The following is a 27872-nucleotide window of genomic DNA, read 5'->3' on the forward strand; positions in this document are numbered from 1 at the left end:
CACATGGTGTGTACAAGTCGAATGACATATCAGCTGGTCGATATTTGGGGATTTTACAGTATCGGGTATTGGCCGATCTAGCACCAATAAAAGCCGATATCTCCATGACCGAAACTGATAGAGACGTTCCTTTTCAGAGCCGTGGGAAGATGTTTTAGTTAGGGGGCGCTGAGGGACAAAATCTACCCCCAAAATACTTTTTCTGTGCATAAATTCTATTTATTAACCTCTTAACTCCCGCCTGAACCGAGAGCATTTTCTCCAGTTCAGCTTTACCCAAATCCTGTAGGCCAGTGTAACGCCTCATTTGAAAGACCTACAAAACTAAATTGATCTTTTTCCTCACATCACTTTTTTGTTGGGCAGTCGTCTCATTTTTGTCAAATTTTCGTGACTTTTTTGTCACTTTTTCGTCAAATTATTCGCATTTTTTGGTCAAATTTTTCTCACTTTTTTGTCAATTTTTTGTCAATTTTTTGTCAATTTTTTTGGCAATTTTTTGTCAAATTTTTCTCACTTTTTTGTAATTTTTTTGGCAATTTTTGTACTTTTTTTTTTAAACATTTTTTCTCACTTTTTTCTCACTTTTTTGTCAATTTTTTGTACATTTTTTTGTCAATTTTTTTGTTAATTTTTTGTCAAATTTTTCTCACTTTTTTGTAATTTTTTTGTCAATTTTTGTAAATTTTTTGTCACCTTTTCGTCAATGTTTTCTCACTTTTTTTCACATTTCCATCCTTGTTTTCATCTCAGTTTTGTCGCTATTTTCGCACCTTTTTTCCAGAAGCTTTTGGACTGGGGTAAAGCTGGAGAAAATGTGCTCGGTTCAGGTGGGAGTTAAGGGGTTGATATTGCCTTTAGTTCACAAACTATCCACCAGGGGGTGCTGCAGCGCCCTCAGCACCCTGGGTTCCCACGGCTTTGCTCCTTTTGTTGCATTGTTCTTTCTCATTTACGCTGACGTTTACTTGGGTTAACAGGTTTTTGTCAACTTCGCCAAGGACCAAACGGACGACGACTGTCTCACCAGTGTGGCCGTAGCCAACGGGACGTCCCAGATCGCTCCCGTGGCCCCGCCCGTTCCGAGCCTGCCCGCCACGCCCCCTCCCCAGCCCCTGGTCACGCCCCCTCCACAGACCGATACCCCCGAGAAACAAGTCGGCGCCACGACCGCTAAGTCCAAGTCTAAAAGCCCGGCGAGCGAGGACCGGAGCGGAGGGACGGCCATGGTGAGGCTGTCCCGCCCGCAGTCCAGCAGCGGCAGCGAGGAAGGGTCCAGCGAGGAGGAGGGGGAAGAGGAGGAGGGGCCGCGGGAGGGGACCAGCCAGGACCGAGGCAGAAACAGGACAAAAAGCTCACCCAAAGATCCCACCGCGCTTTTCAACGTCGGCACCAAAACGAAAGACAGTTCTCTATGAGGAACGTCAACTCCTTCCAAAACTGGTGCCTGTGCCTTTCTGGTTCCAAAACGTATGGGAGGTCCTGGTCACAGCGCTGATCGGGACTCCCTCATGATATCGTGTTACAGGTGCGTTAAAGCGGTCTCATGCATAATTGTGACTTATAAACCTGCTTTTGTGCATGTCCGCGCTGATGTTCTACCTTTTAAAACTTCAAATCGTTTTCCTGTGTGGAGAGTTTCCCCCTGAACCCTCACGCGGCCGTTTATTTACTCTGGGATCCGCAAACGCACTTTAAATCCTCAGCTTTACACTGGTGCTTGAAGACGTTACAGGTCCAGCGAGGAATGTTACAGCGTCAGAAATGGACCTTTCGCAAAAGCCCCGCCCCCAAATATTACCTAAATACGTCAAGAAGTAGAGAAGAACAGAAGAACACGGGGGAGAGGTGCATGGTTTTGGTGTTTTTGGGGCAATTCCAGAGTGATGTCCTCCAGATCGAGGCAAAATGGAGTCTAGAATTGCCTTAAATGCAACAGTCATGTGGACTAGTCATGCTTTTGCACTGCCGGGTAAGTCGTCTTCTCACGTTGGTCTAATATCAAAACACATGAGCTTTATTGTTAAGTTAACTGCTTGCTAAACTTACTACAAGAGCCAAGGCCCCTGCTATTGACTGCAGTGGCTCTATCTCCCCCGCGTGTCATTCATCGAGGCAACATATTAACAAAACAAAGAAACACCCGCGGCTGAAACTCTTCCAAGAGCAACTTTACGTTCAGGGGCGGACTGGGACTGAAAAACGGCCCTGGACTCTGACCAGCCTGACCCAAATTAGCGTAAATGCGACACTTCCACAAAGACATATTTTAACCTCTTACCCCCCCCCCCGCCTTAACCGAGCACATTTTCTCCAGTTTGGCTTTACCCCAGTCCAAAAGCTTCTGGGAAAAAGCTGTGAAAAGAGCAACAAAACAGACGAAAACAATGACGGAAATGTGAAAAAAGTGAGAAAAAAGTGATGAAAAAGTGACAAAAAATGGACAAAAATGTGACAAAAAAGTGATAAGAATTTGACGAAAAAGTGACAAAAAAGTGACAAAAATTTGACAAAAATGAAATGACTGAAATGTGACAAAAAGTGAGAAAACATTGACAAAAAAGTGACGAAAAATGTATGAAAAAGTGGCAAAAATGTCACAAAAATGTCACAAGAAATTGGCAAAAAAATTGACGAAAAAATGACAAAAATGTGACAAAAAATGACACACAAAAAAAATGACAAAAATGTGACAAAATGTGACAAAAAAATGGCAGTTTGGCTTTTTTAGATTGCTTTGTTGTTGAGTTTTCATCTCTTTTGTCACGTTTTGTTGTGTTTTCGTGACGTTTTTTTTGGGTCACACTTTTGTTCTGTTTTCATCCTCATTTTCGGCGCTGTTTCAATGCTTTTCTTTGAAGTTTTTAGATTTGGGTAAAGCTCGGTTAAGGAGAAAACTGAGAGGCCAGACCGGTGGCCCTTCTGTGCTCTTCCAGAATGGACACATGGCCAGTCCGCCCCTGTTTACGTTTCCTGTAGCACTTAAAAAGTAAACGTGTCAGATATTTCAGCGGCAGAAACAGCTCTTTTGTGGCAATGTCCAGCAACAACGCCTCATGAAAACGAGGAAGCGAGTCTTACCTCGGCTCAAAGGTTAGCGTGCGCTCGTTTCCACGTGTGTTTTTCGGCGTTGAAAGGGGAAAACACAGAGCACTTCGTTAGCTTCGATGGCAGGAGATTCCGAGAATGTAGCAACAGCTGCGATGGGGCGGGGTTTTGCAAAAGGTCAATTGTCCTTTAGTTTATGGCTGCTATGTTAATGTTGTTTTCATTTAATTAGATTTAACTGGTAATCGTCTAGTTTTGGTGATATATGTCGTTGTTTTTTTACAATAACAAATGAGCAGATAAGTAGAAAATATAAATATAAATTTATTTTATGTTATTGTCAATGTTGCATTATTATTCACTCCAATGCTGAAATTCAGTTGTATTTAAATGAATTGTTTCTGGTTGTTTTGATCTTTACACACTGGAAAATATGAAATTTATTGTAACATGAAGTTTGTCTTTATACTGTTTCTGGAATTGTGATGCCAAATGCAGTTGTATAAAATAGAGACACGTTTAATGGCTGCCAAATTGTTCTCACAGTTTGAATGGCCACAATTATTCAGGTATACAGTACTAACAGCCCTACTAATAATAAAATCTCCAGTCTCCATGGGGTCTTACGTATCAAAGCTGCTAACCCTGTAGTTCCCACCTCAACAAACATGTTGAAATGCATGTGGTTCTTGTGTTATTTTTAACAAATACTGCAAGTACTATGCAGTGAAGAGAGGATTGTATTGTCTGTGTTGCAGATCTGAGTTTTTCTCAAAGGCCCTGTACCCGATCGTTTTGTTAACAATGAAAGAGGGATTGCTTGTGAATTGAAAATTGTTCGCTGTGGTTTCCAGCATTAAATTCTGCACAGGGACGAGTTTCAGAGAGCAATAGGCGCCATGTTGCTTATCAACTTTCGGATTCTAGGGTCTGTGAGAGTTAGCCGTGTCTCTCTGAAATGAAAATATATTTAAACAGTGGCAGAAAACAAGCAGCGGTTGGATAATTACTTACGACATGTTCAAAACTTTAGTCGGGATGTAAATATTTCTCTGGAGGAGACGATGTGTTTATTACTGTTTGTGTTTTAGCCTTGAAGCTAATGTTAATTAAATGCTAAAATATGGTAAAACAGCGCCACTAATTTATATGAAGCACACTCAGTTTGATGTTAATTTAAGGTTTCATATTTTTTTTTATTTTTTTTTAATTTTATTTACATTACGATGTGGACAGGAAGTAGTCTTAACCCTACACTGGCCAACAGGAAGTTGGCTAACTTTCTGTTGGCACAGAACCTTTACTATCAGAACAAGCTGCAAGTTCACCTTTGAAAAAAAAAAAAATTCATACAAAAAAAAGACTTAATAAGATGCAGCAAAGGTATTTCACAAACCTCTGTTTTGTTTTTTGTTTTTTGTTTTTTTGTTGTTTTTTTACAATATACTGTATTAAAGGACAAAACAAAACTTTATCCACCACTAGAGAAAAAAACAGGTACAGGGCTTTTGTAAAAATGTATGATTCATAAGAATTATATTTTGCATGAGAAGTTATATGGAAAACACACTGTGCTGTACTGAAGGAAAATACTATGCTGGATGTGTTTATATTAATAACTACTATCTTACTGAATGTAAACCAAATTATGTTTTTCTATGAAAATATTTCTGAAACTTGAAAATAAATGTTAAGTGTCTGTCCCAACAGAATAAGAGTCCTCTTGTTGTAAGCGTGTGCTGTAGGCTACTCTACAGGTTCTCATGGCTGGTTCATTTATTTGTTTATTGAATTTATTTATTTAGCACTTTAGAGTAGCCTTTAAAGTAAAAAAGAAAGAATGTAAAAAAAAAAAGCATCCATTCAGATGCATAAAAAAATATAATGATAGCATGTGCATGGGAGAGAAGCCAAGTAGGATTATAACAACACCACTCCCAAGGAAACAATTAAATAAGAAACAAAGTCAATTTAAGCCATGCCAAGTCACTGCATAGTCAAAATACCAAGTGTATAATATACGATACTCATACAATCATTTCCTTTATGAGTCTTTGCTCTGTTGTCGTTGCAAATGCTCAGCCATTAATTTATGTCTGGTTGGATTGAGCAGGTTGTTGCTGGTCATCCCGAACACTAGGGGAGGCTGTGGAGCGGAGCACAGAGGAGGAAGGCTACGACATGGGCTGGAAAAGAAGAAAAAGACTCACATATAGGTAAAGAAATCAATTGGCTTCATGTTTTAATGTAACAGAATGCTTATAGCCTATAACTATAAGTAATAGGCTATAACTGGCTGAAGTAACCCCACCTGCGTGCCTCCTCTGCCTGGCTGCTCCCTGGCTGCAGTGGCCTCTTGTCGTCCGGAGTTTCAAACCGGAGCAGACGTTTGACACAGAGTGAACCCTGTTCCTCTGTTCCTCTCCGCCTCCTAAGCCTCCTGTCCACTCGGGACAGCACGGAGTTCAGCTGTGACAGGGACACGTCCAACCTCTGCCAAACGTGCCGGAAATGAATGCCCGAAAAGATTTCAAAAAGACACCATTTTTTAACTTACCTCTGTCCTGGGCAGCCTCCTCCCCACCTCTGCCCGATCTCTGCTCCTCCTGTTCCTCTGCCTGCTGTGTGGAGTCGTATTCTTCTCAGACGCTTTACAGGGAGGACTCATTGGAGGAAGAACTCTCACTTCAGAGGGAGGAAGAGCAGAGGGGAGAGTACACGTCTTGAGGGCAGATCCTTCAGAGGGAGGAAGAGCAGAGGGGAGAGTACACGTCTTGAGGGCAGATCCTTCAGAGGGAGGAAGAGCAGAGGGGAGAGTACACGTCTTGAGGGCAGATCCTTCAGAGGGAGGAAGAGCAGAGGGGAGAGTACACGTCTTGAGGGCAGATCCTTCAGAGGGAGGAAGAGCAGAGAGTACACGTCTTGAGGGCAGATCCTTCAGAGGGAGGAAGAGCAGAGGGGAGAGTACACGTCTTGAGGGCAGATCCTTCAGAGGGAGGAAGAGCAGAGGGGAGAGTACACGTCTTGAGGGCAGATCCTTCAGAGGGAGGAAGAACAGAGGGGAGAGTGCACGTTTTGAGGGCCGATCCTTCAGAGGGAGGAAGAACAGAGGGAAGAGTACATGTCTTGAGGGAAGATCCTTCAGGGGGAGGAAGAGCAGAGGGGAGAGTACACGTCTTGAGGGCAGATCCTTCAGAGGGAGGAAGAGCAGAGGGGAGAGTACACGTCTTGAGGGCAGATCCTTCAGAGGGAGGAAGAGCAGAGGGGAGAGTACACGTCTTGAGGGCAGATCCTTCAGAGGGAGGAAGAGCAGAGGGGAGAGTACACATCTTGAGGGCAGATCCTTCAGAGGGAGGAAGAACAGAGGGGAGAGTACACGTCTTGAGGGCAGATCCTTCAGAAGGAGGAAGAACAGAGGGGACAGTACACGTCTTGAGGGCAGATCCTTCAGAGGGAGGAAGAGCAGAGGGGAGAGTGCACGTCTTGAGGGCAGATCCTTCAGAGGGAGGAAGAACAGAGGGGAGAGTACACGTCTTGAGGGCAGATCCTTCAGAGGGAGGAAGAACACAGGGGAGAGTGCACGTCTTGAGGGCAGATCCTTCAGAGGGAGGAAGAGCAGAGGGGAAAGTACACATTTTGAGGGCAGATCCTTCAGAGGGAGGAAGAGCAGAGGGGACAGTACACGTCTTGAGGGCAGATCCTTCAGAGGGAGGAAGAGCAGAGGGGAGAGTGCACGTCTTGAGGGCAGATCCTTCAGAGGGAGGAAGAGCAGAGGGGAAAGTACACATTTTGAGGGCAGATCCTTTAGAGGGAGGAAGAACAGAGGGGAGAGTACACGTCTTGAGGGCAGATCCTTCAGAGGGAGGAAGAACAGAGGGGAGAGTACACGTCTTGAGGGCAGATCCTTCAGAGGGAGGAAGAACAGAGGGGAGAGTACACGTCTTGAGGGCAGATCCTTCAGAGGGAGGAAGAACAGAGGGGAGAGTACACGTTTTGAGGGCAGATCCTTCAGCGGGAGGAAGAACAGAGGGGAGAGTACACATCTTGAGGGCACTTCAACATTATTATTAAAGTAGAAGTAAAAGATAGACATAAACTGACATCGAAGTCCTGTAAAAGTTAAAGTGTGAGAATACAAAAAGTCTAAAAGTTACGATTTCTTCAACTACCCACCTCGGATAGGAGGCAGTGCAAATCTAGGACTTTTTATATGCGTCAACGCTTCCGCAGAACACGCTAATTCACCCATCCGTTCATCGAGTTCACGCAAATCACATCCAGCACCGTTTTCACTTCTTTCTTTCTTTCCGTCGTCGCCCTCTGTTACATCCTCTTCGGGATCCTCCTTCGCCGAAGCTAAAACAGACATCAAATCCACGCAGATCTTCATGACGTTAACAGAGAACTCGTCTATCGCAGGAGCGTTTTGCGTTTTCTTTGTCCCTTTAAGGTTCCTCCTGGGCTCGGCAGCTCTCGACTTTGGAACCAGCCTCACCGCTTTACAAACCAAAAGTTGTTGATTCTTGCCCCGATGATGAGGTGCCGGTCCCAGGGTCAGCATGGCGGCCCGTGTAAGGATATTTTAAGCCCTCAATGGCCGGTTGTAAGGCAAAGTTTTCCGTAAAGTGGTTGTTATGGAGACGCACAAACTAACAGGGCCAAATAAAAGCATTACAAAAGGCAGGTCTGCTGACGTCAAGCCGCCTTCTTCAGCTATTTGCAGGTAATGAACGGTGTGTGGCTGAAGTAGTGGGCGGGCAGGGATTGTCTATGTGCGAGATGCGCTTTAGCGAAATCCTGTATGTGAATAGACAGTGCTCTGACTGACTGGATCTGCACAATATTAGCATTGTAATCACATGGGGAAAGTATCAATAATTCAAAGAAAAAAAATCTATCAAAAATATTAAAGGAAACAAATTGCTCAACCGTTACTGTACAAGTTCATTAAAAATACCAAAATGATGAACTTAACTCCCACCTGAACCGAGCACATTTTCTCCAGCTTTACCCCCAGTCCAAAAGCTTCTGGAAAAAAGGTGTGAAAATAGCAACAAAACTGAGACGAAAACAAGGATGAAAATGTGAAAAAAGTGAGAAAAAATTTACAAAAAATGACAAAAAATTTGACAAAAAAGTGAGAAAAATTTGACGAAAAACTACAAAAAAAGGGACGAAAAATTGACAAAAAATGTACAAAAATTGACAAAAAAGTGAGAAGAATTTGACGAAAAATTGAGGAAAAAATGGACGGAAAAGTGATAAGAATTGGACAAAAAAATGCAAATAAATTGACGAAAAAGTGACAAAAAAGTTACGAAAATTTGACAAAAATGAGACGACTGCCCAACAAAAAAGTGATGTGAGGAAAAAGATCAATTTAGTTTTTTAGGTCTTTCATATGAGGTGTTACACTGGCCTACAGGATTTGGGTAAAGCTGAACTGGAGAAAATGCTCTCGGTTCAGGCGGGAGTTAGGAGGGTAATAAATAGGAATTATGCACAGAAAAAGTATTTTGGGGGGTAAATTTTGTCCCTCAGCGCCCCCTAACTAAAATATCCTCCCACGGCTCTGCTGTAAACTACTCCGAGTGATGCATCTTCGCTTGTTTCCTCCCATCTTTGTCGGTGCTGTGGCTGTTTTCGCACCCCCTCCCCCTTCTGTCAGTCAGCCCAGCGGCTACACGGTCCTGCTAGCTCCCAAACCCTCCTCCTTTAAACGGCTTCTACAACTCGTCTCCCTCGTTTTTCCAGCCCAGAATCCTGCCTAAGGGACCCCCCCCAGTGTGTGCTAGCATACAACAAGATGGTCGTTTTGACGGATAACCACGAAGAGCAGGATTATATGTGAGTCAACGCTGCGTTAGCACGGTTAGCATGGGAGCTAGCCACAGCCGGCTAACATATGTTTACAAAGCGAGTTGCGGCAAATAACGGCGGATATAAATGTTTAAAATGCAAAGTGGGATTATTTGTGCGTGTGTGAGTGTGTTTACAGATGGGGAAATGCACGCTTGAGTCGGCAGTAGTCTGTTAAAGGGATTAGCAGTGGTTGTAGTAGGAGACGCTGACACTGGCTGTCAACGAAAGTGAGCGAAAGCATTTCCAGGCAAATATGTTGATCCAGGAGAACCCTTCTGCTCTACGATGCACGTTACTTAGTCTAAAATATCTTGCGGGCACAGTTGGGTAAAATCCGTAGGTTTCAACATCCCCAGCAAAATAGGACACCCAAATATGGAGGTTCTGCTTTGGCCATTACGTAAATCTCACTATTTGTGTGTTTCTAAGCACTACTGAAACAGTGGGACGCTGCCTAAATAGGTTGAACGGGGGACAGGGGGCGCAGTGACCGAGAGAAGGGACAGTACAGTAGGTCATCCCCAAAAGAGCAACAAAAACATTACGAAAAAGGACTGCGAGGTGTAGATGTGGAAGTGCCAGGAGCTAAAAATGGCTCATAACAAGCGGGTCGTAGAGGAGGAGGAGGGGGGGCTGCTCGCGCTCGTCCACCCACTGACCTACATTACGCTCTGACCGCAGATACAGACGGCATGTCGTCATAGAAGGGGGCGTGGCTTCGGCTTTCCACTCTTTTTTGCCATTTTCTGGTGGAATATGAACTTATTTATCACATAAATAAAGTCAAGTGTAAATCGGGCCCATGTGGATGTTTTCTCACAGCAGATTGTTCAGTAGAAGTGGAAAAACGGCAGTTGTAGCTAGCGCGAGGTAACCGTTAGCATTAGCCCGATGCTAACATGTAGCATCAAGTTAGCATTCTCCGTTATTCATGTATTTATGGGCTATTGAACCACTTTGCTCCTCCCCATGTCTTTGTATCATTATTTAGTAGAAACTATGTTCATAATTCAGCATGTGTTACAGTAGTTTTTGAATAATTAGAGAAAATCCTACATTTTTAAAAATTGTTTTCCCCCTTAACTGTTTTCAAAAATGACCATATTCACCTTATTCCGCCCACTTTTGCCACTTTTTGCGTTGTCTCGGCACCTCGTTTTCCAGACACTTCCGGTCGAGCGCGAAGCCCGTTCATTTTAACGGAGAACGAGGGAAAATATTCTCCGCTCAAATCTGATGTTTAGTCGATTGATTTGTGTAAAATGTCCGATGTTCATTTGCACAGACATGTCGACACTGCAGCGTTTCTCTGTGCGGCCTGAAAACGGCTTTGTTTTCGTGTAGTGACTGATTTTATGTGGACTCCTCCAGTCCCATGTTAACACATAGGAGAAAAGGGGCGGGCACAATTCATGGCGGCGCCCACGCGAGCCTCCGGAATAAGGTGAATATGGGCGATTCCAGAGATGCCGTCTGTATATAGATATGCGGGCTGGGACGATACACTTTTGTCACGATAGAATAAGTATCACGGTATTATTATTTATTTTCCCGATACCAGTACTTTAACGATACTTGGTTTTCAATACCGGTCCGATACTGTAATGATGCTTTTACTGATACCTTTACTGAAGTGGTTAGAACAATAACGTGTTGAAGATCTGCACATTTACAATGGCAGGTTAATCCAGTGTCCAGAAATTTGTACGATTACCATCTCAAGTGACAAATAGAGCTACACGCTCCTCCTCTAGAGGGCGGTTTAGTGTCCCAATACGCAAGACTTCATTTGCACAATCAGCGTTTTCATATAAAGCAATCAAAGAATGGAGCCAAGCGCTTGGTCAATGAGTATCAGTGTTATGATTTGTCCTTTTATTGAACTGCAGTATTTGACCCTGAAGAACAACTTCTAAAAAGGTATAAACTGAATATAGATTAGTCAGACATTGAGTAAAACATTATACAAAATGTGAAGCAGTCAGAGGCAGTTTAAAAGTTTGTTTTTGCAGAGTTTAGTATCTAAATTGCAATATATGTTTCCTGATACGATGCGAGTATCACAACAAAGACGTATTGTACAATATATTGCAAAGTTACATTGTCACTGCCTGTCTTGGTCCTTCTTATCTTTCAGAACTGCTTTTACCTTATGAACCTTCACGGCCCCTTCGCTCCTCCAGCAGGGGTCTCCTAGTTGTTCCTAAAGTCAACAAAAAGACTCATGGTGAGGCGTCTTTCCAATATTACGGCCCTCGCCTCTGGAACCACCTGAGGAGGAGCTCAGGGCTGCAGAGAACGAAAATGTTTTGAAGAGCAGCTCAAGACCCACCTTTTTAGCTTAGCTTTTAACTGACTAATCTAATCCATCCATTTTCTTCCGCTTTATCCGGGGCCGGGTCGCGGGGGCAGCAGTCTCAGCAGAGATGCCCACACTTCCTCCAGCTGTTCTGACCCCGAGGCGACACCAGGCCAGCTCGGAGACATAGTCCCACCACCGTGTCCTGGGTCTTCCACGAGGCCTTGTCCCACTAGGACATGCCTGGAACACCTCCCGCGGGAGGCGACCAGGAGGCATCCGAAACAGATGCCCGAGCCACCTCAGCTGGCTCCTTTCGACGTGGAGGAGCAGCGACTCTACTCCGAGCTCCTCCCGGGTAGCTGAGCTCCTCACCCGATCTCGGAGGGTGCGCCCAGCCACCCTGCGAAGGAAACTCATTTCGGCCGCTTGTATTCGCGAACTCGTCCTTTCGGTCATTACCCAAATCTCATGACCATAGGTGAGGGTGGGAACGTAGATCGATCGGTAAATCGAGAGCTTTGCCCTCCGACTCAGCTCCCTCTTCACCACGACAGATCGATACAGCGACCGCATCACTGCTGACGCCGCACCGATCCGTCTGTCGATCTCACGCTCCATCCGTCCCTCACTGAGAACAAGACCCCGAGATACTTGAACTCCTCCACTTGAGGTAAGGACTCCCCACCGACCTGTAGAGGGGAAACCACCTTTTTCCGGTGGAGAACCATGGCCTCGGATTTGGAGGTGCTGATCCTCATCCCGGCCGCTACACACTCGGCTGCAAACCGCCCCAGTGCGTGCTGAAGGTCCTGGTTTGTTGAAGCCAACAGAACAACATCATCTGCAAACAGCAGAGATGAGACTCTGAGGCTCCCAAACCGGACACCCTCCGGCCCCTGGCTGCGCCGAGAAATTCTGTCCATAAAAGTAATGAACAGAACCGGTGACAAAGGGCAGCCCTGGCGGAGACCAACACGCACCGGGAACAGGTCTGACTTACTGCCGGCAATGCGAACCAAGCTCCTGCTGCGGTCATACAGGGAACGGACAGCCCTTAGCAGAGGGCCCCGGACCCCATACTCCCGGAGCACCCCCCACAGGGCACCACAAGGGACGCGGTCGAACGCTTTCTCCAAGTCCACAAAACACATGTGGACTGGTTGGGCGAACTCCCACGAACCCTCGAGCACCCGACGGAGGGTATAGAGCTGGTCCAGTGTGCTACGACCAGGACGAAAACCGCATTGTTCCTCCTGAATCCGAGGTTCAACTAAACCTTGAACCTCGGAAGGAGGGGACTAATCTAATCTAATTATTTAATCCTAAAGTTGTGCCAGGCGTATTGTTTTAAATGTTGTAATCTGCGCTTTATTTAAATATAAATAAAGTTTGATTGATTGATTTGATCTTTCTGAATAAAAAGTTCATCATGTTTAAGTGTTTATTCATTTGGTTTATTTTCCCTTTATTTATCCAGGATCCCACAGAGAGTAAACTCTGTTTTTCAGGGGAAACCTGGCCCTACAAACTCCACATAGAAGGCCCTGTGCGGCTCGAGAATCGAACCCGGTGTAGCGATTTCAAACTATCCCCCCTATTCACCTTACCCCCCCGGTACTTTGGGTAACTTGAAATCGATTTCAAATTACCCCCAGGGGTAACCTGAAACTGATTTCAAATGACCCCCCGATTTCAGATTACCCCCGCCACAATATGTATTGTTTGTTTGGCACGGCTGTGTTAAATAGAAAATGCCCGGATGTTAATTACTAATAATAGCTACAACTCTCGTAACTTTTCATCTGGTAAGGTTAGCTTTAGTTCGTAAACTCCACTATCCTTAAGTTTAGGGCTAAGGTAAGGTTAGCTTTAGTTCGTAAACTCCACTATCCTTAAGGCTAGGGCTAAGGTAAGGTTAGCTTTAGTTCGTAAACTCCACTATCCTTAAGGCTAGGGCTAAGGTAAGGTTAGCTTTAGTTCGTAAAGTCCACTATCCTTAAGGTTAGGGCTAAGGTAAGGTTAGCTTCAGTTCGTAAACTCCACTATCCTTAAGGTTAGGGCTAAGGTAAGGTTAGCTTTAATTCGTAAACTCCACTATCCTTAAGGCTAGGGCTAAGGTAATGTTAGCTTTAGTTTGTAAACTCCACTATCCTTAAAGTTACGGCTCCAACCGCGGTTCCTGTAAGGTATCTTATGGATGAAGAAAGCAGTTGAGAGGGGGGTAATCTGAAATCAGGGGGGGGAAACTTGAAACTGATTTCAAATTACCGGGGGGTAGTTTAAAACCTTTACACCGGGACTTTGTTGATGTGAGGCGGGGGCGCTAACCGCTGCGCCACCGTGCCGCCCCAATAATAATGGACACGAGGACACAATATTGGAGACAAGGACACAATGATGGACACGAGGACACAATGAGGCACAAACTGAGACATTGCATAATAAATAACACTCAAGCTGAAGCAAACTGTCGCAGTGGAATACGCTCAATAAATGTGTGCAAATGGAAGAAATTGTTGTGATGTAAAATCTCCAAAAAATGACGCTGAAGCAAAATTAGACGCAAAATCACAAAATAAATCTCATTTTGAGCAGCCGAGGCGAGCGATCGAGAAGTGCGTAAGAGACAAAATACGGAGATACGAGCAAACGGCCGACTGTCGAAACAGAGATAGGCTGAGGACGCCAGCGGTATGGATGTAGATGCCGTTGAATATAGAAGTACCTTTGGACAAAGATTAAGATGCAGCATGTTCACAACATAAGCTTAGCATCACACCCAGGCCCACGCCAACAAAGAGAGGACAGTCCCAACCAAGTTTCCATCCACAACAACATTGCGAATGTAAACTTAGTCAGACTGCCATTTTATTCTCTCTGTCAACACAAAGCCTTTTACATCCAGACATCCAGACCCTTCCCCGACAAGGAGACAAGGACGGTGACCCAGTGAGTCTGCGTCCACAAATCCACTTGCGAACGAAGACTCCAACAGGCTACCGTCTTTGTCTCTGCATCACACCCAGGCCCACGCCAACAAAGAGAGGACAGAGACCCAACCAAGTTTCCATCCACAACAACATTGCGGATGTAAACTTAGTCAGACTGCCATTTTATTCTCTCTGTCAACACAAAGCCTTTGACTGATTGGGTGTTGTGATTCTAAGCTGGAGTGAACCGATGATGAGGCGGTGACTACGGTCCTGTCCGTGTGTGTCTCAGTTTTTGACCAATGCACTTTTCACTGTGTTGATTTGCACAGTAAAGCGTGCACCAGATACAAACCAAAGACCCACACAGGAAGAAACACACAAAAAGCAAAGCCATGTGCAAAGGATACCGTTGGATGGTCTCGGCGCGTCTGACGTACCTGCTTAGCGCGTCGGTTCAAATCCGTTCAAATCCACATCCAGACCCTTCCCCGACAGCGAGACGAGGACGGCGACCCAGGGAGTCTGCGTCCACAAATCCACTTGCGAACGAAGACTCCAACAGGCTCTTTGTCTCTGCGTCACACCCAGCATCACACCCAGGCCCAGGCCGACAAAGAGAGGACAGAGACCCAACCAAGTCAGACTGCCATTTTATTCTCTCTGTCAACACAAAGCCTTTGACTGATTGGGTTTTGTGATTCTAAGCTGGAGTGAACCGATGATGAGGCGGTGACTACGGTCCTGTCCGTGTGTGTCTCAGTTTTTGACCAATGCACTTTTCACTGTGTTGATTTGCACAGTAAAGCGTGCACCAGATACAAACCAAAGACCCACACAGGAAGAAACACACAAAAAGCAAAGCCATGTGCAAAGGATACCGTTGGATGGTCTCGGCGCGTCTGACGTACCTGCTTAGCGCGTCGGTTCAAATCCGTTCAAATCCACATCCAAGCCCTTCCCCGACAGGGAGACGAGGATGGTGACCCAGGGAGTCTGCGTCCACAAATCCACTTGCGAACGAAGACTCCAACAGGCTACCGCCTTTGTCTCTGCGTCACACCCAGCATCACACCCAGGCCCACGCCGACAAAGAGAGGACAGAGACCCAACCAAGTTTCCATCCACAACAACCATTGCGAATGTAAACTCAGTCAGACTGCCATTTTATTCTCTCTGTCAACACAAAGCCTTTGACATCCAGACCCTTCCCCTACAGGGAGACTAGGACGGTGACCCAGTGAGTCTGCGTCCACAAATCTACTTGCGAACGAAGACTCCAACAGGCTACCGTCTTTGTCTCTGCATCACACCCAGCATCCCACCCAGGCTCTGTCAACACAAAGCCTTTGACATTCAGAAATCCAGACCCTTCCCCTACAAGGAGACGGTGACCCAGTGAGTCTGCGTCCACAAATCCACTTGCGAACGAAGACTCCAACAGGCTACTGCCTTTGTCTCTGCGTCACACCCAGCATCACACCCAGGCCCACGCCGACAAAGAGAGGACAGAGACCCAACCAAGTTTCCATCCACAACAACATTGCGAATGTAAACTTAGTCAGACTGCCATTTTATTCTCTCTGCCAACACAAAGCCTTTGACTGATTGGGTGTTGTGATTCTAAGCTGGAGTGAACCGATGATGAGGCGGTGATTCGTGGTCCTGTCCGTGTGTGTCTCTGCTTTTGACCGGCTACCGTCTTTGTCTCTGCGTCAGTGCCAGGCCCATCTGGCGGGTAATACCGAGATGAACCGATGTGGAGCTGGAAATTCACTCGTTTAGCCAGGGATGGTTGATCAACTCCTCCAGTGTGAAGCGCTCTTCGGGATTCTTCGCCAAACACCCCCTCAGTAAGCTCCTGAGATCTGCAAACAGACGAGGACTACTTAATATTTAGGTGAATATAAAACATAAGGAAAACAATAGCATCTGCACATGTTGGTAAACTTTCAAAATGTAGTCACTTACCGTCTGAGCAGCCAGCTGGAATGGGCACTTGTCTTAAGGATCCAATGGTCTCTTCCTTTGTCAGTGGCATCCTGTTGAACAGCATCATATACAGCACCAGGCCAAGTTGCCACATGGTGGTGGGGCCAGCTCTGTACCGACCGTCCCTGAACCACTCTGGGGAGAAGTGGCTCAATGTACCTAAAACACAAGAGACATGAACAGATGAGAACTTGTCCAACAAACAGATGTGGTCAGTCATGAATCATTCTAGTTTGTTGTCACTCTTCAGTAAAGTAGGAGGTCTTGACAGTTTACCTTGTGCTTGCCTGAAGATGTCGCCAGGCAGAAAGGTAGTCGCACAGCCAAAGTCGATGAATCTGGCCCTGGGAACGACATCAGTGTTCTCGATCAAGATGTTTTCAGGCTTGATGTCCCTGTGGAAGACTCCTCTCTCTTGCATTTCAATGGCGGCCTCCACCAACTGACGAAAAATGCCCTGAAGACACAAAAATAGCAAAAACAAATAAATATCTCTGTTTTTTCCAGCACAGTAATGACATGTGAATCGATTGGATTTTGACACCTACTTTGGCAAGTTCACAGTCGACACCCTCCTCATGATATAAGTCGATGTAGTCCATTAAATCCATGCAACGCTGCGGTCTCTCAAAGACCAGAAGGACTTCAGGACCCACGTCGTACCAGTTCAGGAGGAGGGGTGTGACTGTGGACCCCGCGGAGTCAAGGCCTGCTCCGACCCGAGAGAGCAGGAACACCTCCAGGATCGTCTTGCTCACTTGAACGCCATTCACATACTCATTTAAGTAGACAACGTTCTCTTTTTTGATCACTTTAACGGCCACCTGTGGAAGACAAAGCACAAGTTAGTACCAGGAAAACAACGCAAAAACACAAAATGACTTGGAAATATTGAGCACCAACAGCACGCTGACAAAGTGACTCAGAACAGGATACTTACAGGCAGTTTGTCTCCGAGTCGTTCTCCGGCGCAGACTTTCGCGAAGCCTCCTTCTCCGATCTCCTTGAATAACTGGTATTTGGCAAAGAATTCTGCAAACAAGAAACATACATTAAATATAATGTGTTCATTTCGTTTTGTACAAATTTCATGTGGAAATTCAGCAGACTTACCTTCTACAACCGCTGGCTTGACTTCATAGCTGCGGGGATGTTTGTCGAATTCCAGCTTTGTGAAAGAACCTGGATCTGCAAGAAGTGAAAGGACAAAGGATTGTTAATGATAATTCAATTGTTATTTACACTTATGTGTTGTAGTTTATGCCGTAAGATCTTACTTTGTTGGACGTTTTCTGTGGAGGTGATGTTCTCTGAAGTATGGGGTGGTGAGTAGGATATATTGATTGGAGTTCCCCTGATCCCCCGGATGCTGTCATCTGAGCGTCCTTCTTGGAAGGTCACTGTCTTCTCTGAAACTGGGCCAGAGTTTTCTGAAGACTTCTGTAAATGATGCATTTGTGTTGGTGTTGCTGGGACCAAATCGTCATCGTCCAAAGTGCACCTGGCCGTCTTAAACTTTCTCTTCTTTGGAGAACTTGCCCTCCTGGGCTCTGGAGGTGCACTGTCCTCCATTTCAGCAGAGGACCTCTTCCGGTTGGTGCTGAGGACACGTCCCTCTGATGTCGAGGGCATGCTGGCCTCAGATGTCAGTCTGCTGGAAACATTTAGACAGGGACTGGACCTGGTAGTGCAGTCTGTGGGTGCTGAACCTGTGTCAAACGGAAACGTGTGCCGTCCTGGAAAATAAAATACATGATTTGTGTCAATAGACAATGTAAATCAAATAAAAACTACACAGAAATCGCTTCATCTCAGTCATATATAGTTTAATTCTGTACCAAAGCTAACTTTGGGATCTGTGAATGCTTTCTTCTGCTAAGTGTCAAGACACAACATTGTTCAACTGCTAATCTAATTCCTTTACATTCAAAAGTCTAAAGCGGTCGGTTTCAGTTATAAAATGTACTTACGTCTGCTGCTCCAGCGACGTGCAGATGTCACAGGCGGAGATTTACTCATGTTGAAGACGATCGCATCTGAAACACCAAAAAAAGAGTTATTTTGACAAATTTGCACCCAACTAAATACTTCCAGCCAAAGAGTGCTCACAGATACTCACCAAACAGTCACAAAAACAGTCAGAGCTTAAAACACGTCCTCCAAGGTCCCTCTGAACTGCAGAACTGAAGGAGACAGGTCAGCTCTTCTGAGAGATACAGGAAGGAATGGCGCCTGAATGGAACTCTGTAGAGCACTGTGTTCTTCCATTACCAGGCAACAGATGATGTCATCCCTGCAGGTCAGAGGTCACTTGATTTGAATTCAAAATTGGAATTCTACACTAAACACCATATAGATACAGACATTTTCTCTAATTATTCAAAAACTACTTTAACAAATGCTGAATTATGAATATAGTTTCTACTAAATAAAGATACAAAGACATGGAGAGGAGCAAAGAGGTTCAACAGCCCATAAATACATAAAAAAAACGTAGTATGCTAACATGATGCTACATGTTAGCATCGGGCTAATGCTAACGGCTAGCTAGCGCAACCTACAACTGCCGTTTTCTCACTTCTACAGAACCATATGCTGTGAGAAAATATCCATATGGGCCCGATTTACGCTTGACTTTATTGTATGTGATAAATAAGTTCATATTCCACCAGTAAATGGCTAAAAAGAGGGAAAAATTGTGTTTCCCAAAAGATTCTATTTTCCCCCTCGGTGAGGCCACGCCCCCTTCTATGACGAGATGCCGTCTCTGTACCCGAATGTCCACACTATTCCCTATATAGTGACTATATAGTGGTCGCGCCATTTTGTAGGGGTGTCCGAATGTCCAGAGAGAAAAAAGTAGGGCACTCGAAATTTCCCACAATGCATCTCGAAAAGTTGTGAGCATCGATGGTCACTAAACGGGTCAATATAGACCACAATGCTTTGCGAGAGTCGGAGAAGAGCCTGACAGCGGCAGGTCTTTGAACTAAACAACACGACTGAATGAAATCAGCTGTTTCAGTCGTGTGTTGTGTATTTCTCATGAATAAACGACCAAAATATAAACGGCTACGGTGAAAAAGCCCCATAGCCCAGAGCTATAATTAACTTCATAAAGTGGTTTGGGGTGACTGGGTCAAATGCCCTAAAAGCTATTGAGGAAAAACCCTTACTTTCTATCAAAAATCCTTGAAAAATTCATGAACACCTTATTCTGAATTTCATGGCCTGAGCCCCATAGCCTAGAGGTAGTACTACTTTTGTAAAGTGGTTTTGGGCCACTGGGTCAACGCACTGTTAACTCCCGCCTCCCGCGCTATGATTGGCTCTGCCTGGTTTTGTCGGAGTCAGCGAGATTCAAATAACACAATTCCAGACTGTTTTCCCATGTATCTCTTAACATGGAGCATCAGTCTGGCTCGTGCCAGGCTAGCAATGGGCAGGACTATGGTCTTCTTCATGGTGAGGCGCTGACATTGCTGTAATACCACCCCCTGGTGGTCAGGGGCCACTCCAAAAGACACATGGTAGACAGGATTCTAATGGGACTTCAGACCTGAACGACTTAAAAGCCTGGCTCCAAAGAGTTCTCCATCCATCCATCCATTTTCTTCCGCTTTATCCGGGGCCGGGTCGCGGGGGCAGCAGTCTCAGCAGAGATGCCCAAACTTCCCGATCCACACACACCTCCTCCAGCTGTTCTGGGGGGACCCCGAGGCGACACCAGGCCAGCTCGGAGACATAGTCCCACCACCGTGTCCTGGGCCTTCCATGAGGCCTTGTCCACCCCGGTCTGCCAATCCAGAGGCACTGTCCCCGACCGCCACGCGATGTTGCAGAGACGTGTCAGCCAAGACAGTCCTACAACATCCAGAGACTTAAGGTACTCAGGGCGAATCTCATCCACCCCCGGAGCCACCGAGGAGTTTTCTCACCACCTCGGTGACTTCAGCCCCGGTGATGGGCGAGCCCACCTCCGAGTCCCCAGCCTCTGCTTCCTCATTGGAAGACGTGACGACGGGATTGAGGAGGTCCTCGAAGTACTCCTTCCACCGCCCGACGACATCCCCAGTCGAGGTCAGCAGCCCCCCACCCGCACTGTACACAGTGTTGGTGAAGCACTGCTTCCCCCTCCTGAGGCGCCAGATGGTTTGCCAGAATCTCTTCGAGGCCGACCGATGGTCCTCCTCCATGGCTTCTCCGAACTCCTCCCAGACCCGAGTTTTAGCCTCCGCGACCGCCCGAGCCGCAGCACGCTTGGCCTGCCGGTACCTCTCAGCTGCCTCAGGAGTCCCACAAGCCAACAAGGCCAGGTAGGACTCCTTCTTCAGCTTGACGGCATCCCTTACTTCCGGGCGCCACCACCGGGTTCGGGGATTGCCGCCGCGACAGGCACCAGAGACCTTACGGCCACAACTACGAGCCGCCGCATCGACAATGGAGGAGGAGAACATGGTCCACTCGGACTCCATGTCCCCCGCCTCCCTCGGAATCTGGGTGAAGCTCTTCCGGAGGTGGGAGTTGAAGACCCCACTGACAGAGGGATCCGCCAGACGTTCCCAGCAGACCCTCACAACACGCTTGGGCCTGCCAGGTCTGACCGGCTTCCTCCCCTGCCAGCGGATCCAGCTCACCACCAGGTGGTGATCAGTTGACAGCTCAGCCCCTCTCTTCACCCGAGTGTCCGAGACACGCGGCCGGAGGTCAGATGACACAACTACAAAGTCGATCATCGACCTCCTGCCTAGGGTGTCCTGGTGCCACGTGCACTTATGGACACCCTTGTGCTCGAACATGGTGTTCGTAATGGACAAACCGTGACTAGCACAGAAGTCCAATAACAGAACACCACTCGGGTTCAGATCGGGGAGGCCGTTCCTCCCAATCACTCCCTCCCAGGTCTCACTCTCGTTACCCACGTGGGCGTTGAAGTCCCCCAGCAGAACAATGGAGTCCCCAGTCGGAGCACTATCTAGTACCCCTCCCAGGGACTCCAAGAAGGCCGGGTACTCTGCACCGATGTTGGGCCCGTAGGCCGAGACAACGGTGAGAGACCTGTCCCCGACCCGAAGGCGTAGGGACGCGACCCTCTCGTCCACCGGGGTGAACTCAGACACGTGACGGCTGAGCTGGGGGGATATGAGCAAACCCACCCCAGCCCGCCGCCTCTCCCCGCGGGCAACTCCAGAAAAATGGAGAGTCCAGCCTCTCTCCAGGAGTTGGGATCCGGAACCCAAGCTGTGCGTGGAGGTGAGCCCGACTATATCTAGTCGGTATCTCTCAACCTCCCGCACAAGCTCAGGCTCCTTCCCCCCCAGCGAGGTGACGTTCCATGTCCCGAACGCCAGAAGCTGTGCATGTGGACCAGGTCGTCGAGGCACCCGGCCTCGACTGCCACCCAGTCCTCTCTGCACCCGACCCCTACGGATCCCTCTGCGGGTGGTGAGTCCACAGGAGGGCGGGCCCACGCCGTCTCTTCGGGCTGTACCCGACCGGGCCCCGTGGGCAAAGGCCCGGCCACCAGGCGCTCGAGTTCGAGCCCCAGCCCCAGGCCTGGCTCCAGGGTGGGGCCCCGGCTGCGCCATGCCGGGCGGCGTCACGGTCCTTGTTCTTTCATTGTCCATAGAGGTCTTCTGAGCTGCTCTTCGTCTGACCCGTCACCTCAGACCTGTTTGCCATGGGAGACCCTACCAGGGGCATAAAGCCCCAGACAACATAGCTCCTCGGGTCATTCGGGTACTCAAACAACCCCACCACGTTAAGGTGGCAGCTCATGGGGGTTGTCCAAAGAGTTCTATTTTTTCTAAAAGTTGCTAGTTGCTGGAAAGGAGTCTCAATAAATATGCTCAACATCATCAAAAGTATTAATATCAGCACATAAAGTATTGGTATGGTAACGTGCCTGCAAATATTGCGAGTATATCACAAAATCGATGGATCGAGTATCCCTCTCTTGGACTGGTGCAGTGGTCACATGGTCACTGTACTTTTACTTTGTTCAAACAGCGAAAATTCTGTCCATGTAATGTCAAGGGGAGGTCAATTAAATGACATCACTAATCACCAAACTGAACTTGTTTTTGCGTGCCGTTTCAGCCTGATCGAGGAGCGGAAGTGCGTGTCCCTGCCCTGTTCCCCGGCTAAACGCGTGTCTCCCAGAAAGAAACAGTTCTACATCAACCAAGCCATCCGCAACTCGGACCTCATCCCCCGGGCCAAAGGCAAGAAGAGCCAGCGGCGCCAGGAGAACTGTGAGCTCCCGCCCCGTTTAGGAATCCCTCTTTGTTTTCCGGGTGTGACGTATCAGCATGTGTGTGTGTTGTCAGTGCTGTACCTGGCCAACCTGCTGGAGAAAGACGAATGCTGTAAAGATGACCTGGAGATGTGCAGTAACCCGGCCCTGCCCACCATCTTCACCGAGGCCTGCACCAACGGGAACTACAGAGAGGTAAGAGCGCTACGGAGATATTTTTTTTATCTGAAATTTTGCATGTTTGTGTGAAACCACCTCAGCCACCATCGACTCTGAAGAAGGAACTGTTCGGGCTCTGAAACTGTAAAAATGAAGATCCCGTTTAAAAATCATTGTGCCTCAAACAGTTCTTACTATTAAATCTAGCACAGATCTAGTCTCGCCAACCTTGAATCCTGCTGCTTTGGGCTCCAGAAGTCAAAATCCCCTTCAGAATCCCTGCAGACTTTTCAAGAAATTCAAATATTAAGAGTTTAAAAGAGCAATGGAGGCCTTTTGTGAGGCTATGTGGAATCTAGAGACCAGAATATTTCAAAAATTCAAACCATGTGTTCCTGTGTCATATCCAGCATTTCTCCAATTGGTTGATCACGTCTGTCAATCACGGCCACCAGGAAATCGCTGCGATCACACATGCTCCCAGAAAAGCATGTAGTTTGTCAGGCCAGGCAACTCCCAGAGTACGGACTGAATCTAGAGAAGCCTCCTTTTCCTGCTTTGCTTCCCTATTATGGAGCTAACTCCCTGAAAATCTTTCCCTCTTAGATCCTAATTAGTATTATGTTAAGGGAAAGACTCTCGACTAATTTGTGCAAACTTTGTCACTTTGAAATGTCTCCCTCTGCTAGATCTTTTAACCGTACGTACGCCTGAAGCTCTGTTACAGATACAGTCGAGTAAACAGTGTGTCTCCTCTCAGTCCTGGGCAGACTTCATGCAGTGCTCTGGGGAGGAGCAGGAGCGGCTGCTGGCTCTGCTGGAGCAGGAGCAGGTGCAGAGCAGAGGCGTGGACCACAGGAATGGTGAGCTGTGGTCTCTGTCTGTGCCGCGGGGGAGCTGCTAATGACGCCGTGTTTGTTCACAGTAAACCCCGCCTTCAGCGCGCAGCACTGCTTCCAAAAGATCGACCGCAGGCTCCGCGCCACGCTGCGCAAGCGGCAGGTCCCTATTGTGAGTACATTCATCGTCTTCAGTTGAACTTTGGGAAAGTACGCACGATATATTGTAACTTTAAAACGGACTGTAGACCAGACGTTTGCGCAGTGTGAAATCATACCCGACTCCCATGGCGATATTATGCACAGCAGTGGTCCCTCTCCAAGCTTTACCTCCTACAGGTTAGGTTAGGTTAATTTATTTGTACCCGTGGGTAAATTCGTCTTGCAATTCTGAGAACTAGTCGACACATTAAAACACATTTTACAAAGATAAAACATCACACATATTTAAATATCCAGATTCAGATGCTAACAGGATGTGCCTTTGGTACAGAAACAACTGAAGTTTAAGCCACTTGACAGTAACAAAGATAAAAAAAAGCCGTGTCAGGGGCAATTTGATCCCGACTTGTTCATAAAGGAAAGGGCAGCGGGAACAAAACTTTTCTTAAAACAGTTCGTGTGGCTCATTGGCATCAAAAACCGACGCCCAGACGGAAGCATCGAAACTCTGAATGCAAAGGATGGTCTGTGTCTTTGATGATGCTTCGTGCCGTCCTCTCTAACTGTCTGTCCTGCAGAAAGTCCAAACTGGTCTGAGGCCGAGGACTTGACCACTTGACCAGCTGATTCAGGGCGTTTTTGTTTCTAACAGAGGAGCTCCCGTACCAGGAGACCAGGCAAAAAGCTCGGGTTGCTTCGATGAATGCCCGATAGAAAATCTCATCACAGTTTTATCTACATGAAAGAAGGACAGTTTCCGAAGACAACACAGTCGCTGGTGACCCTTTTTACAAACAGCAGCACAGTTTTCATTAAAATTCAGTTTGCAATCTATAATTGTTCCAAGATACTTGTAGGACTCCACACACTCCACTTGTTGTCCCTTTATATATGTTACAACATGTGGAAGTGCGCTCTTCCTAAAGTCGATGATCATATCTTTTGTTTTTGCAACGTTCAAGAGAAGATAAGACTCATCACACCATTTGACAAAATCCTCAACAACTGGGCCACGCTGACTTTTCTGCTCCTGTGGGTGGGGGGTCGGCCCACACGCTGGTGTTTTGATCAAGTTTCTGCGGCGTGGGGTATCCTCCTAATCCTCCTAATCTCCCTTCTCTAATACTGGCGCTAGAGTGGGACCATCGATACATTCAGAAAGTGGACAGTGTTTAACTCATGGGGTGAGATATTGTTGTAGTTTGCGCTGAATAAGATACTAATAAGGCTGACGTTAATATAAGAGGAGAGCAAAGAGGAAGCAGCCTCAGTCGACCCCTTTTTTCTCTCAGCGACGCCCTCAGGTCGAAAGCACAGGCGCACCATTGTTTGTAGCAAGATTCCAACTTCATCTTGAGCAAAGCTGTTGTTGCGCCAAGTGAAGATCGGGCTCATTATGCACTTCAAAATAAATGTACTCTCACTGCACTGTCTTAATGCAGTAAAGTCCATTCTAAAGTATGTATTTGTACTGTTGTTGTCTTTGCCTCCAGGGGACAGTGGAGGTGCTGGAGGAGAACCTGCTGAGCTTCTTTACCGCTCAGCCTGACTCAGTTTACACCACCAGCCTTAACAGCAGGTACTTTACTTCTGGGGTGTGAGACACAGGCAGAAATAGTCATCATCATTAAAGACATCAAAATGAGGAGAGAATTCCCAAAGTAAAGTCCCCCTTCTCCTTTGGATTGGACCTGAAAGCCAATCCTAGTTTGCAAAATGACGAACAGGAGAAAAAGAACTTATTGGTCAAGGCACTGGGGATTCTAGTTAGTGTCTGAGATCAGACTTTTCTAAAAATATATATATAATGATGTGATATTATTTATGTTGGTCAGATTGTAGGACCGAGTGCTCAATTGTACGCAATCTATTACATTTGTGTAACACTTAAACTTCACTTTAAAAATGAATGCTTGCTTGTATCTGACCATGAAGTTTGGTCTGTGAGGGGGAATGGAGGGAAGCGCTCTAATCTGTGTGTGTGAACGTCTTTAGTTTCGAGCGCCTGCTGCTCCACGCCGTGTGCCAGTACATGGACCTGGTCTCTTTAAGTAAGTACCACCACACACTGCCAAGTAAACACAACTCAATTCTAACCTTTTATCTGTTCAATACCCAACCCCATGTTCCGGTTTTTTTCAGTTAATGATGTTTGTTTTTTCCTCCCCTTCAGGCGCAGACTTGAACGGCTCACGCCACACCGAAGTGATGAACAAGCAGAGCCAATTCCTGCCCCCCTCCCTGCTGCTGTCGTCCTACCTGGAGAGCATGAGCTGAGGACAGTGACGGGGGAGGGGGGGCGCTGCTGTTCGCATTACAACACACGATCACAGTCAGCCTGCTCCGGCCATTTTACTTCATTGAAATATTGAATTTCTGTTTCGTTTTTCTGAGGGGGGGGAGGATTGGTAAAGCAGCACTGTTTCCACTTCACTTCAGGATGGCTTTAAAAAAATAATAATAATAATCTTAGTTAAATGCTTAACGTCCCACCTGAACAGAGTACATTTTCCCCGGTTTGGCTTCACCCAAATCTAAAATCTTCTTGAAAAAAGCATAAAAATATCAACAAAGCGCTTCAAAAATGTGACAAAAACGCGGCGATACTGTGACAACAAAGTTCCGATCTTTTTTGTAGGTCTTAGCTTTCAAATGAGGCATTACACCGCTGCTCTCCGGTTGATAAGCTTGTGTTTGGGAGTAACTGAATAGATGTATTGAGAATGCTCATTTTGAGTAGCTGGTTTAAGAGGTTAAACACTGAGCATCGCCTAAATATGAAGTTAAAGCAGTACTAAGTAACGTGTTTACCTTAATAAATCCGTTCCGTAGTCCCTGTGGGGGTAATACAAGTGTTCATGGGATGATTGGAGGGTCTTTCAACTCCCCCTGGTGTCTCTGGACAGAAAACCATGTTTGCAACTTGACTGCCACCGGTCCGGAGAAAGCAATACACACTAATAGAATCACGAAGAAGAAGCTAACATGCTAACGGGCAAAGCTAACTGCGGGTTAACGTCACTTTAAACAGTATTTACAGCAAAGTTTGAGTGAAAAAAATATTTCCATTGTATAATTGGATGCACAGTAACCCTCTCTCCCTTCGCCTTTCCTTTCGGCGTGGTATTTACTCTCCAAGACAATAAGTTAAAAAATCGTAACTTGCTACTACACCTGCAGTTGTGCTTATGGCCTCTAGGGGGAAGAGTTACTTAGTACTGCTTTAAACCTAGGACATGGACATAAGCTCCTTAATATGGCATCTTTAACTAGGCCTACATTACTACATGACGTAGAAGGACATGGTGGACACTGTAAACTAGAATGCTTCATTTGACCATACGGAAAAAGGGCTGGAGGCAGTATGAATGAGGCGTCAGTCTTCTCGTGTACCTTACTGCACAAGGTATTCATAGATTATGCCGTGGTGAAATCAGTACCTAGTCTGTTAGTTAGGGAAATTAGCACTGTGCGCATATAGTCGGTCAAATCTGAAATGATATGGGCTTTATGCACGTCAAGTGGAACATTAGCTAGCCACGGTCGATACCTAGCTTCCTGTCGTATCCACACGAAGACAAAGCGCTTATAATTCTCATTATTTAAGGTTTTGAAACACATCCTGTGGACAGGAGTTGCCCGAGGATAATCACTCTCATCACGTCAATAACTTAACATTGGTTGTAAATACTTCAGGGTTTACAAAACTTTGTTGTGTGACATGTTTTCGTCTTAAAACTAATGGCTATTCTTCATTTCATTTTATAATACAATTCAAAATATCACTATGATCTGATCTAATTTAAATCTTTTTTTAAATCTATTTATATTTTCTTTAATGCTAGCGATTAGCATTGCGAAAGTTTCTTACCATTATGAAATACAGAAGTATTGATTTATATTTGGGCCATAAAGTTCTGGAAATGTTTTTAGCATTAGCATTTTAGCTAGTGATTATCCACCACCTACACACTGTCCACCGCATAATCGTTAAGTGTTTATTTCCTCTATCAAGTAGTAAACACAAGACATCCCAAAGTAATAAAACAAGCAACAGAAAGATGGTAGCCCCTTGAATGGAAGCTAGCTTATCGCTGTAGCGCATAACACAGTGCTGCTTTTACGCTAACTGCGTGCTAAGCCTCCCCCTCTCTCTCCAAAGGACAACAGCCATAAAAGTTGTTTTCCATCCGTCGTATTGTCCTCTATCACATTGTCATGGCCAGTGTGACCACAAACAGTTGAGCTACTGTTTTTAAATTCAGCTCTTTCATCATGGGACCCGCTTGCTAGCTAGCGTGCTAATCCCATGATGGCAACCA

General features: G+C 46.3%; 2 protein-coding genes across 2 annotated transcripts in view; both read left to right on the plus strand.

The window, feature by feature from the left end:
- abca7 (ATP-binding cassette, sub-family A (ABC1), member 7) overlaps window positions 1–1424 on the plus strand; it is a 56540-nt gene extending 55116 nt beyond the window's left edge. Inside the window, exon 50 of the mRNA XM_079580966.1 lies at window positions 981–1424. Coding sequence (XP_079437092.1) covers window positions 981–1418 — 438 coding nt within the window. The 3' untranslated portion in view covers window positions 1419–1424. The remainder of the gene's footprint in view (window positions 1–980) is intronic.
- Window positions 1425–8717: 7293 nt separating this feature from the next.
- r3hdm4 (R3H domain containing 4) lies at window positions 8718–25970 on the plus strand. The gene is made up of 8 exons (XM_079580957.1): window positions 8718–8895; window positions 22234–22388; window positions 22464–22585; window positions 23310–23412; window positions 23475–23560; window positions 25044–25129; window positions 25546–25601; window positions 25724–25970. Exons 1-8 carry the CDS (start codon window positions 8855–8857, stop codon window positions 25825–25827), a joined length of 753 nt encoding a protein of 250 aa, XP_079437083.1. The 5' UTR covers window positions 8718–8854; the 3' UTR covers window positions 25828–25970.
- Window positions 25971–27872: the final 1902 nt, after the last annotated feature.

The sequence above is a fragment of the Gobius niger genome, assembly GCF_951799975.1.
Source record: "Gobius niger genome assembly, chromosome: 22".
In the NCBI taxonomy this organism is placed as follows: domain Eukaryota; kingdom Metazoa; phylum Chordata; class Actinopteri; order Gobiiformes; family Gobiidae; genus Gobius; species Gobius niger.